Genomic DNA, 11,851 nt, shown 5'->3' on the forward strand with positions numbered 1-11,851 from the left:
TGAAACTAAGATTCTCAACAGCCCTGAAACCTGACAGGTCTACAAGATTTGTGTGGAATAATGGGTCAAAATCAGAGTTTCCCTATGTAAAATCTGGTGAAGAACTACAAAAAGCGTCTGACCTGTAATTGCAAACCAAGGCTTCTCCACTAAATATTAGTACAGATTTTCTCAGGGGTACAAAAACTTATGAACTCCAGTAAATTACAAATGAAAGAAAAAAAATCCAGAAATGACATTGTATGATTTTTTAAAAAGTGAATATGCATCCATGATTCAAATTTCAGACCTTTACCTATTTTCCAAGTAGGTAAACTTGCAAAATCACAAGAGGTGCAAATACTTCTGCTCCTCACTGTATATTTCTAATGGAGCAGTCAATAACTTGAGCAAATGTATAATAAACCCCAAAGTTTCAGCACCCTTTTTTTCATTTTTTAATTAGAAAAACTAGTGTTCATTGTCTACAAACATGAAGCAAAGTATTCTTCTATTGAGTTGACATCGTTTTGATCGGGAATGGACAAATGTGGTGGATGGCAGGCACAGGTCTGTTCAGCTGTGCCTTGCAAACACAAGCCTCTGGACTTTGGTGGAACAACGGCCTGCACACAGGTTCTGGCACACCAGTCGGGTAGGAGGTTGGATTCTATGGAAACAGAAATGACAATCAGGCACTCTGCACGTACGAGTAAATGCAACGCTTTTGTTTCTGCTTGCCTTTGGTGGATATAATTCACAGTCAATTTCTCCCAGTTGTCCGTAGGAGTTATAATAGGTGGTTTGGCAAAATAAATGATTCTGAAAAAAACAGTCAAGTTAAATAAACTTGTTTGGGAAAGTCACGTCGGACTACGCATTAGCATAAACACCAACTCACAGCTCTGTCAGCACAGCGAGGAGTGCAGGGCACAAAAGTATTCCTAGCACCTCGAGGACACGAGGTCTCAACCAGGGCGAACTTGATCCAGGTGACTGTACCAATAGATTCGAAGTACTGGAACAGGGAGAACAAGGCTGCATTAGAATGGCCATTCAGCACATTACTCGGTAAACCGGCTCAAAACCATCACCCCCGTTGTGACGTGAGCCACTTCCATCAGGGTGAAGTAATTTGGGTTTTTGTTCTCCCGGTTGAACTTGACCACGGCATAGTGTACAGCCTCCACGGCGGTCGGGTCGTCCAGCGACACCAACACAGGGCAGCGGGGGCAAATGGTCGCCATCTCCTCATTGGAAAGTTCTACAGGAGGTGGCATGTTAGCATAAATCGAGTTGTCACGTTTCATTTTAAGGACTTTTGGTGGGGAGTGTATTGTTCAAATAATTATACATTTGCTGAAGTTATCACCGCTGCATTTCCTGTATACTTTAGCTCACAATAATTCACTTTTCCATGAAACCATACATGACATTAAGGGGTGGGGACATAGCCCGCCTGGTGGCCGAAAATTTCATTGCATGTAATCGACTTTCCAATATATGAATTTAAAATTAAGACTTTGCTGGTAATATGCTTTCTATAAAAATTGTGAAGCAATAAAAACAAACCCCAAAATTTTTTTTATAGCAGTCAAAATTATTTTTCAAACAGATCACGTGACTAGCACCTTAGCCTCATTTGCTTTGCAGAAAAAATCTGAGGACAAAAACAAGATGGGTATACGTGATTTTCTTCAAACCTAAGCTTTCAAAAGCGACAACTACTGAGCGGGAACCAAGGATTGAAGATTTGGACCATGAAACGCCAGAGAGCACCGCTAAAATTAGAATAGAACTTTAATGTCATTTTCAGCAAGAATGTTGTCAACAATTAAATTTTGATGTGGCACTCCAGTATAAAAAAAATAGAATAGGAAAATAGATACTCTCGGGCTATAAGTGAGTAGGTCTGCAGCTATCGATTATTTGATGAACTAGTTCTAATAATCGAGAAATCGGATAAGGAACATCAAAAATTAAAATACCTGAGCCTCAAACTGTATAAAAAAAATAAAATAAAATAAAAAAATTAAAAAAAATCTATGTACAACAAAACAACATTTAGCTAACTTGCATAGCAAAAGGCCGCCATCTTAAATGCTATAAAAAAAATTATACAATGTTCTTAATAGTTCAGACATATTCCCACAAAAAAACTGCTAAATATACACATAAACTTAACGAATGCATTAAAAAAAAAAAAAAAAAAAAAAAAACATTAGCTCAAACAAAAACTGCTTATGTTGGTGTTAACAAGGAGAAGCTGGATTCAGTCATGTTAAATGAGGCAGACTAGAGGGCAGTGTATCCACCCAAATTAATAACTAAATGCAAACACTTTCAAAACAAACCATTACAATGCCACTTTTATTAAATGAATACTCGAAGCAACAAAATTTAATTCGAATATTTTTATCTAATCGAAGACTCGAGTTCATTGATTAATCATTCCAGCACTATAAGCGAATAACTATAGCTTGCTTGAACTGAATACTGTATGTGCAACACAGGAGTGGAATGTTAGTTTGTCCCACTAAAGACCCTAATTGCACAACAGAGCCACAACCGGGCATACCATATTCAATGGATGACGATCTTGGCCAAAAGCATAGCTGTCCTAAGCAGCCCGATTCAGAATTCCCCTAAAAAAAAAAAAAAAAATGATGGGAAACTGCCTGGAATATTCAGTCAAAAAGTATGCAGTCTCCCATTTTGCCTGCCGCCATTTTCAAACTCACCACGGTGAGGATTCATTTCGCGAGGGTGTGAGTGACTGGAAAAACTTTGCATTGAATTGGATTCTCCGTGTAACTCAAAAATCTGCGTCTATTTCAGAGAAAAATGTGGGTGCTCACGCACGCACACCCACATAGCTGGGATTCCCGATTTACGAGCATGGGCTAAGCTACTAACCGAACATATATCTTCTAATTTTATTGCCGACACTACGTTTCAGGGTCATCATGTTTGCGCCCCCCCCCCACCCCAGCTACAAAAGTCAAGCTCCGCCTATGCATGAAACTGGTACCAACCAGTTTCATCCTGGATGCAGAAATATGTTACTAAAATAATGATTTGTTCTTATACGCATGTACCAATTCCACTTACATGCACACAAGCTTCTCCAAATTCGTTGAAGAACCTTGTTGCTCTGGCCATCCCAAATAAAAAGTTAACGGAAGGTTTAGAATGATTTGAGAGACTTGTGTAGTCTAGTATTGCATCAAATGGTCCTCTTGCAAGTTTCTCAAAATGTTGAGTGCCTTTTTTTGTGCAGTATTCATGAATTTCTACCCAAGGATTTGTATTTGAACTTGACAGGTAATTAAAAAAAAAAAAAAAAAAGCTCAGTAGCCAGAATTGGGTGGGACTCATGTCCAGTTTTGTCACATTGGATAAAAATATATACCAACACAAACTCAAAAGCATTGGCAGGGTTTGACTTTTGTGGCAGGGGGGGAGGGGCTAAACATGTTGACCCCAAAACGCAGTGCCTGTGTAACAGCCCACGCTCATACATGCTGACATCTCAGCTGTGTGTAGAAGTGCGTGTGCTTTTCTGTCTTACCTAGTGTAGAAGTAGACTGTGCATCCTTTTTGACTGAATATTCTAGTCAGAATCAGTCCTCCGGTGGTTTTTGCCAAGCAAAGCAAATTGCCGTCTCTAAGGTGGTAGTCACATGATGTGTTTAAAAAAAAAAAAAAAAAAAAAAAAAAAAAAAAAACCTTCATTCATTTTGTTGTTTTATTCCTTTACAACTTTTATAGACAACATTTTACCAGCAAATTCTTAATTTTAAATTTATAGCAATGTCAATGACATGCAATAACATATGCCCCCTCTTAAATCTTCACATATGGTTAAAAGAATAGAAATGTTAAAAAAAAAAAAAAGTCATTCAAATGAGACCTTGAATTGCTACCTATAAATGAAAATTAGCGACTTTTCTAAACTAGCAGGAAGTTACCTGGTATGGTGGTGCATTCGCGTTTGGTCACTTTGGCCATGCCCCACATGACCCAAAACTCAATACTGCAGGTTGCCACTGCACCCTTAAAAAAAAAAAAAAAAAAAAACGCCATGACACCTAGCTATATTGTTCTAGAAAGAAATGAACACTTACTCGTTCCTCTCGTAGCCAAACTTCACACTGGTCGGCAGGTTTGGGGTTTGTGAAGTGACATTTGGTCTGCACTAGCTTCACATTGACAGTAACATGGCAACCACCTGATACCTGGACAGATGGCAAACCCATTACCCAAATGTTACCCATTCTTAACACCTCTCAAATAATCCAGTCAACTAGTTCAAGTACTAACCAGATAATACTTGCTGCTCTGGACCTCCTCCAGCTTGAACCTAAATCCATGTTTGTGCTTTGCATTGACGTGTTTGACACCAAGGCTTGCCAATGCCGCATCACTGTCCTTGCTACAGTTTAACGCCGGCAAAGAAGCCACCGCAAGGAGTCCAGGAAGAGATGCAGCAAACCAGAGGAGAACCATACATATGTGCGTCGCCATGATGAGAACAAAAACCAGGGACAGCACACGTCAAACCAGCAGGTATGACGATAGGAAAGGTAAAGCGGTGCTAGCAGAGTTTAGCCAGGCTGAAGAGCTCTGATGACCAATCACAGTTGGAGGATAAAAGCCTGACATCTGTGTCTAATTAGTAGAGGGCGTGATTTCAATCAGACAGTTGGTTATGGCTCATTTACTTCAGCTAAGCATTAACAGAGCTTTTTCCTTGTATTTTTTTTTTTTTTTTTTTGAGTAAAATTTATTTAACATTAATTCCTGGTGCTAAGGGTTCCATTCACATTTCAAAAATATTCATATAAAATAATTAGAAAGTAGAATATAAAAGAGGGCGCAAAAGTAAAAAAAAAAAAAAAAATCTATCATGTGATTTCTGATTTAAAGTGCATGTGACATGAAAAAGCATGTTTATTTCATAATACACGCGGTATTTTATGCTCCTGAATGATATGGATAGCTTGGATGTGTGTGGAAGCGATGGCTATATTTATTTAGTTTTTTGAATCCCGCGCCATGAAAATGAGTGACTTCCGGCTTTGGTCTTGCATTGAGGAGTAGGGCGCTGTGACGTGTACGGGAGAAGGAGTCCTATCCACTCAGGGGTCGCGTTAACTGAATATTTTCCGTCGTTGACCGGTTTTTTAAAACGGTGACGGAAAAAACTGAAGTCTGTCCGTCATTTTGACAGGTTGCAATTCACACCCCAGACCACAGGGTGGCGAGGGATCATATTAATGGCGTACCGCACGCAGGCTATTTTTAGACCGTGACGTCGCATCGTAAAGCGGAAGTAAAGCCGAAGTAGGACATTATAGACTCGCCCTCGCATAGACCCAACGTAAAAAGTGCTACTTTTCGCCGGTAAACTTTCAAAAACGAAAATGCCGATCACGCATTGCTTTTTTGGAACTTGTAGAAACGACTCTAGACATTACAACCATGAAGGATGTTTTCTTCATACGTTCCCGGAAACCAAAAACTCGGGAGGTAAAAATGTGAAAACCGAATCAACTTGCGCGGACTTTAACACCAGCTCGGCGAATCCATTCATGTTTCATATGCAGTAAACATTATGTTGGGTTGGCATGGTCTTTCAGAGGACAAAGAGGTAAGCCATTTTTATATTTTTACTTAATTTTTTTAGCATAACGTTGTGCCGTACTGCTTCTGTCTGACAATGAATGACCTGAAAAAAAGTACAATGGTATCTGAATGCCACTGTTACCGTTTCTGTTTTATATATAAATATATATAAAAACAACTTTAGTAAGGGGGAAGTGTCAATAAATTATAGGACTAAGATGTGTTATCAATGAAAAAATTAAAAGTGTTCGTTGGCTATCACTGAGTAGCATTTGCGATAGCTACACAAAGCTAACTAAATTACCCCCAAGAACGGTAAGAGACGTAGGACAACCAGAGGATATATAAGAAAGACAGGGCTGATGGTAAAGGATAGCTTGTTGAAACCGGAGAATGTCATTGTCAGTCGCGTTGATAAAAAAAAAGCTAAAGCTATGCTTTGGTTGGCTCGTTTTTTTCGTCTTTTTCAGCCTTGGACACTAAAGCCATCTCTTTAACTGAACATTTTAATGTTCTTCCACATCTATGCCAGTCAATTTGGCACCAGGCACATCATTTTCGGAGAGAATTGGTAGGTTTAGCGCTGTAAACATCTCCTTCGTAAACGATTTCCATTCATTTCCTATTAGGGACAAATGGTGGCTTGTCCTAGCTTTGTCCCAGCCTAGCAACAGTAGCTAATGCCATGAAAGGTTCCCATTCACCGTGGATATTGGCCAAAACAAGCCCTACCACTGTACGACCATTGGACTTACGAGGAAGTGAGTAAACATCTTGTTTTGTATTATGGCAAATACGAATACAGCGATTACATAGTAAACACTACAAACTTTCTTTAAATAAAGGACTAGTTACGTTTGATCATTGATAGGCATGTAAAAAGCTCTCTTCGTGCACATTAGCTGCACGTTAGCTGCACAACAACTGCAGCCGCCCTCCTCCGGGGAATGAATTGTAAATTGCTTTCCATCGGGCGGTTTGCCGATCCGCGAAGACAATCGACAACCCAGTCGTCATGTCAAATAATCCGGGCTAGTTATGTGTGATTTTCCGCTTCGAAGACTTTGAAACATCTCTCGGTTCGGGTTAGCATGTCGGCTAGCAGTCACGCCTCTTGGTTTGTTTACATTCTCCGAAGCCGGGGAAGGGAAATGACATATGTCCTATTTAGGTGTCATAAAATATCGTTCGGGAGGTGCGACAGTAAAGGTGAAGTCGACAGTTTTGACCATTATGGAGTAGTTTTGCCATGTCGTCCTGAATAAATGCATTTTTATTATTTCATATTCAATTTAGCACAAGACTGTTATTTGTCAAGACCATGCCATTTATTTAACAATTGGGGAAAATACTTGGATAAAAAGAATATCCTGTAAAAATATTGAAGTAAAGAGACAGAAACAATGACATTTTGCAGCTCTCTTAGTCGCGTTTTCCTCGTTGTGAATAGTTCCCCCTCGATGGGCTGACTGGTCCTTCTCAAGCCATTTATTTAGCTATTTGGGAAAAATACTTGGATAAAAAGAATATCCTGTAAAAATATTGGAGTAGAGAGACTGAAACAATGACATTTTGCGGCTCTCTTCGTCGCGTTTCCTAGTTCTGAATAATTCCCCCTCAATGGGTTGAATAATAAAACCGATTAGCCCAGTCTCCCACTGACGTCATCCACCTGTTGGGGACGCTAGAGCCCTATAATGGTAGGCGTGGCTAACCGGCAGATTAAAAGGCTAATTTCTCGTCATCTGCGCTTTGCTAAATTGTTGTATATAGTCGAATCGTCTCAAAATATGATTCTAATTCACATAATAATGCTATTTAACACTTTTTTTCTCCTGTCGTATGCTCTTTAACTACTGTACACCTACTTTTTGGACCCCCTATTTATAGTACATGTATAATGTATTGATATTTAATTTCTTTTTAATTATCAGCACATTTGGTATTGGAGTAATCCAAAAGTACAGGAAGAAAGGGAATACATTTTCTAGCATTAGTATAGGATTAGTTGTTGTTTTATTTTTTTTTTGTATTAACGTAAGCCTCCCAACAGTTTTTTTCTTTTTTCTTTTAATGTTCAATAAAATTGAGATTTTTTTTTTTTTTTTCATGCTAATGAGCTTATTGTCTCTTGATGTTAACATCTCATAGTACAATTTGGACACCGAGCCTTCTACTCCAGTGCGGCTTATACAGTATATGAACAAATACTTGTCAAGTTTAGAGGGTATACGGCTTATTGTTGGGTGCGCTTCATAGTCCAACAATTGCGGTCAGTTCTTAGTTGTTTCTTGATTGATTTATTTTTTTAAAAAGACTTTTTATTTCTAAGAATATAATTTGGAATATTTCTATTTAAATTATACCAAATTATTTTAGATTAGATATTGGGAGAATGGATTGGGGGTGGAGCCAGTTTTTTATGTTTTCCACATTTCTTTAAAAAAACAAAAAATAAAAAATAAAAAAGGGAAAAAAATATTGCAATTTAGAGGCTATTTAATTTTAAATAATTGATTGTGGCTGACTGCCATAGTTATTTATTTTATTTTTTTTATGTTAAATACTGTTGGGGAGTAATTGAATTTACATATACCTGTTTCATATTTTTGTCTGTTTGACATTAATTGTGACTTAAAAATTAAAACATCAAAGATTTGCAGTTACTCAAGTGTTTCAGTATTTTTTCCCCAAACCAAATACTCATTTACTTCTTACACAATTACTTATTTGATGCAATATTTATTAGATTTTAAAAAAAAATAATTTATTCATCTTGAGTATAATTTGTGGATGCAGTACTCTGCTGACCACGTTTTCCATAAGGTCCCTAAAGGTATCATTATGAATGAAAGATAGCACAGATGAGGCTAGATTTCTAAATGTGGAGTCGGTGGGGTAAGTAACTGGCGGCCATTTTGCGTCGGAGAGCTTCTAAACCAAAGTGAATGATTATCTCTGCTAAAATTAGGGGTGGGACCCTCTAGGTACCTTGCGATACGATAGGATTTGCGATACAAAGCTCACGGTAACGATGGTCTCACGATATGGCGATATAATGATCATCAATACATTGCTCAGGAAATCATTCTAGGATGTACTACAAAAAACTAATTAACAGAAAAACAATCTATCTTCACCCTTCTGCTGTGAGTTTATCACTTGTAGATGTCCAATCCATTTGAACTGGGAGGGTGACAGTGAATAAACCCCTCCCTCTTCAAATGAGCTCCTCCCCCTTCTATGGTCGTCAGTGCCACGCAATGAGGTAATTTTGGGTCATTACAGGTCATTATCTGTTGATTTGCAGTCACTTCCTACTGATTTTGTAGCATTTTATGGGTCGCTTCCTGTTGATTTTGGGTTACAGAACAGGAAGTGACCTGGGAATGAAATGGCAACGATTTCAAACGCAACAGGAAGTGACCTGTAAATGCCCTAAAATGAACAGAAAGTGACCTGAAAATGCCCCGAAAATTGGAAAGAGTGACTGTGCATGCTCTGGTTTCGAATTAATTCATTTGCCCATCCCAGTCTTAACGGATTGGGCGTTGAGCGCTGTCAATGGCAGCCATAGAGTTAACTCAGACGCTATCATGGTGGAAGATTTTGGTAGCAACTTGTTGGTTCGTTATTTATTTATTTTTTAAACATTGACACTTTTTTAAAAACGATATCTCGATTCTTGGCATGAGTGTATCGATGACCTGTTGGGATGCAAAGTATCACGATATATTACCATTTGGATAATATATCCAAATAAATTTTTCTCACACCCGTTACTAAAATATTCTCAACTTGCTGTACTCTTGACGGATTTATAAATGGTTTTGTTTATAACAAACTGTAATAACGCTGTTATGGTTAAGGGCAGGACTGAAAGTGGGCCAGAATGGTCAGGAACGCAGTTCCGGTATAAGATTCAGGGCCGGAACACAGTTCCGGTATAAGATTCAGGGCCGGACTGCTTTTCCGGTGCACAGTGCTTTGATTCCAAAAATATGACGGCAAATGTCCCAAAAAAATGCTAAACTGCCACACATGCATTTCATCTCCAAGAAGAAAACAATCTACCAACCTCAGATTTACATACACAAGTGTTTACAACAAGCATAATAAAGTACTTGTGTAGCGTAATCCGTTTCCACCGATTATTTATTATTTATTTTATTCCACGGACGGCATGGAGGTTTCCCTATCTTCTGCAGTTATCTGAGTCCGACGATGATGAGTCACGTCAATGTGCGAATGCACGCAGCAAAGCAAAACACCTGGACTCATTCATCCGTTCAATTAGCTGACATACTGACATTGACAGTGACACTGATCAGCAGAGATAGTTAGCTCTGATTGGTTCAAATGTGCATGTTTTCTGGAATAGCAACAACAACAACAAAAAAGGTTGTTGAATTGATGTGACAAAAAAAGGGCAATGCAACAGAAAATGGATCAAATCTTTAAGAGCAAGGAAAGAGTTGAGGAGGCTTATTTATCATATTTAGTTTTATTTGCTCTGATGGGGAGGTTTAGAACATCTTAGTGTCAATCAGAGGTTGCGCTAGACTTTTTCATTGGCGGTCATTTTGACTGACAGTGTCATAAAAATCCGGTCATAATCTATTTTTACCCGTCACTTACATTTTTAAAATGATAATAAAGACATATTCAATAGTATTTAGTTTTCATTCATTTTTAATTAATATTCTGTCCGAACAAGCTTAACAAGAGGCAAACAGACAGCAGAGTGCACCAATCAGCGACGGGCAGACGTGCCGTTAGCAAAGCGACGAGGGCAGGACGAGGGACTTGCACGCGGAAGTAAACATACGAGGAGAACGGAGTTTATTCAACATGGCTAGCGCGAGACAGACTGTTGTCAATGTCTCGTGTCGATGTGTTTTAGCTAATTTAAAACTGAATTTACCGCGGATTGGAACATATTCTCGGCTCTCCCGCCATCCGTGTTGTTGGAGAGACGACTTTCGGCGCGCAAGAGTGACGTTGCTCGTGAAGAACACGTCACGCAAATAAACAAATCTGATTTGTCGATTGATTTTGTACCTACTCGAGAGGCTGTGTCCCAGACTTTTCTCTCAGTGTTTGAAAAATACAGGGAGAACAGTCTGGTCGTGCCAGGCAAACACTCAGTTGCCTTGACATTTTTCCGAGTGAGGCCAACGACGTCATGCATCAAGAGAGACAATAGCTAATTAATATGCTCACTCTCCACCCTGTGGTCTGGGGTGTGAATTGCAACCTGTCAAAATGACGGATGGACTTCCGTTTTTTCCGTCACCGTTTTAAAAAACCGGTCAACGACGGAAAATATTCGGTTAACGCGACCCCTGGTGTCAATGTGCATTTTGGACTTTAATTTGTTCATTTATGTTAGGCTACTTATTCATTTCCTTATGATTTAAAAAAGTCAATGTTTGCGAGATCTTCAAAATATATTCAATTTCACTCTGCATAATGTAAGTCATTTGTAGTAATTTTTCTTAATGTAAGTTACTTATATCTTTATTATTTAAAAAAAAAAAAGTAAATCTTTACATTAATTTAATTTTTAATATATATCCTATGTTCTTAAGTAGTTAAAATTGAGATTTGGCATTTAGTATCTGAGGAAATGAGGGAAAATAAAAATTAGGTGATGGAGGTCGGGGTTATTGCTGTTTTTGTTGACTTTTATTTTGCAAATCACTGAAAAAATAAAATTTTTGAATAAAAATTTGTTTTTGTATGTTATAGGGATAACTGTGCCAAAACCATTGTCTTTGCATTACAGTAGTTTTAGGAGGTTTGACCCCCCCCCCCCACCCCCACCACCCAAAAAAAAAAAAAATAAAAATAAAATAAAATAATAAATAAATAAATAAGTAATTGCAATTTCTGGCTCCGTGGAGACTTTCACGTCGGGGAGTTCCGGCTAGAAATTCTAGCCACTTTCACCCCTGGTTAAGGGTGTATGTTGAAAAACGAATAATTATTTATTAATTATTTTTAAGTTTGCAGTTCATTTACTGCATCTTTGACGTTGAAAAACCAAGCCGTTTGAAAATCTGTTGAAAATTGAGCAACCTTTAGTTATTTTCATGTACATGATCCGTTGACTACAACGTTATACTTAGCGAACGTCTCCGAAGCAAAATGGCCGACAAAAGACAACGTTTATTTCTGTTGGCTCACAATGCCCAATAGACATCTAGTTTTATATATGATGTTTATAATTGGACAAGCCGCA

At 38.3% G+C, this 11,851-nt stretch overlaps 1 protein-coding gene across 1 annotated transcript; it reads right to left on the reverse strand.

Annotated features, from left to right (window-relative positions):
- Nucleotides 1–422: 422 nt before the first annotated feature.
- On the reverse strand, nt 423–4,590 carry LOC130919243 (antihemorrhagic factor cHLP-A-like). The gene is made up of 7 exons (XM_057841791.1): nt 4,303–4,590; nt 4,107–4,217; nt 3,951–4,035; nt 1,074–1,243; nt 881–997; nt 721–801; nt 423–649 (listed from the first exon to the last, which is right to left on the reverse strand). Exons 1-7 carry the CDS (start codon nt 4,504–4,506, stop codon nt 491–493), a joined length of 927 nt encoding a protein of 308 aa, XP_057697774.1. The 5' UTR covers nt 4,507–4,590; the 3' UTR covers nt 423–490.
- Between the last annotated feature and the right edge of the window lie 7,261 nt (nt 4,591–11,851).

This window comes from Corythoichthys intestinalis, chromosome 7, assembly GCF_030265065.1.
Source record: "Corythoichthys intestinalis isolate RoL2023-P3 chromosome 7, ASM3026506v1, whole genome shotgun sequence".
NCBI lineage: Eukaryota > Metazoa > Chordata > Actinopteri > Syngnathiformes > Syngnathidae > Corythoichthys > Corythoichthys intestinalis.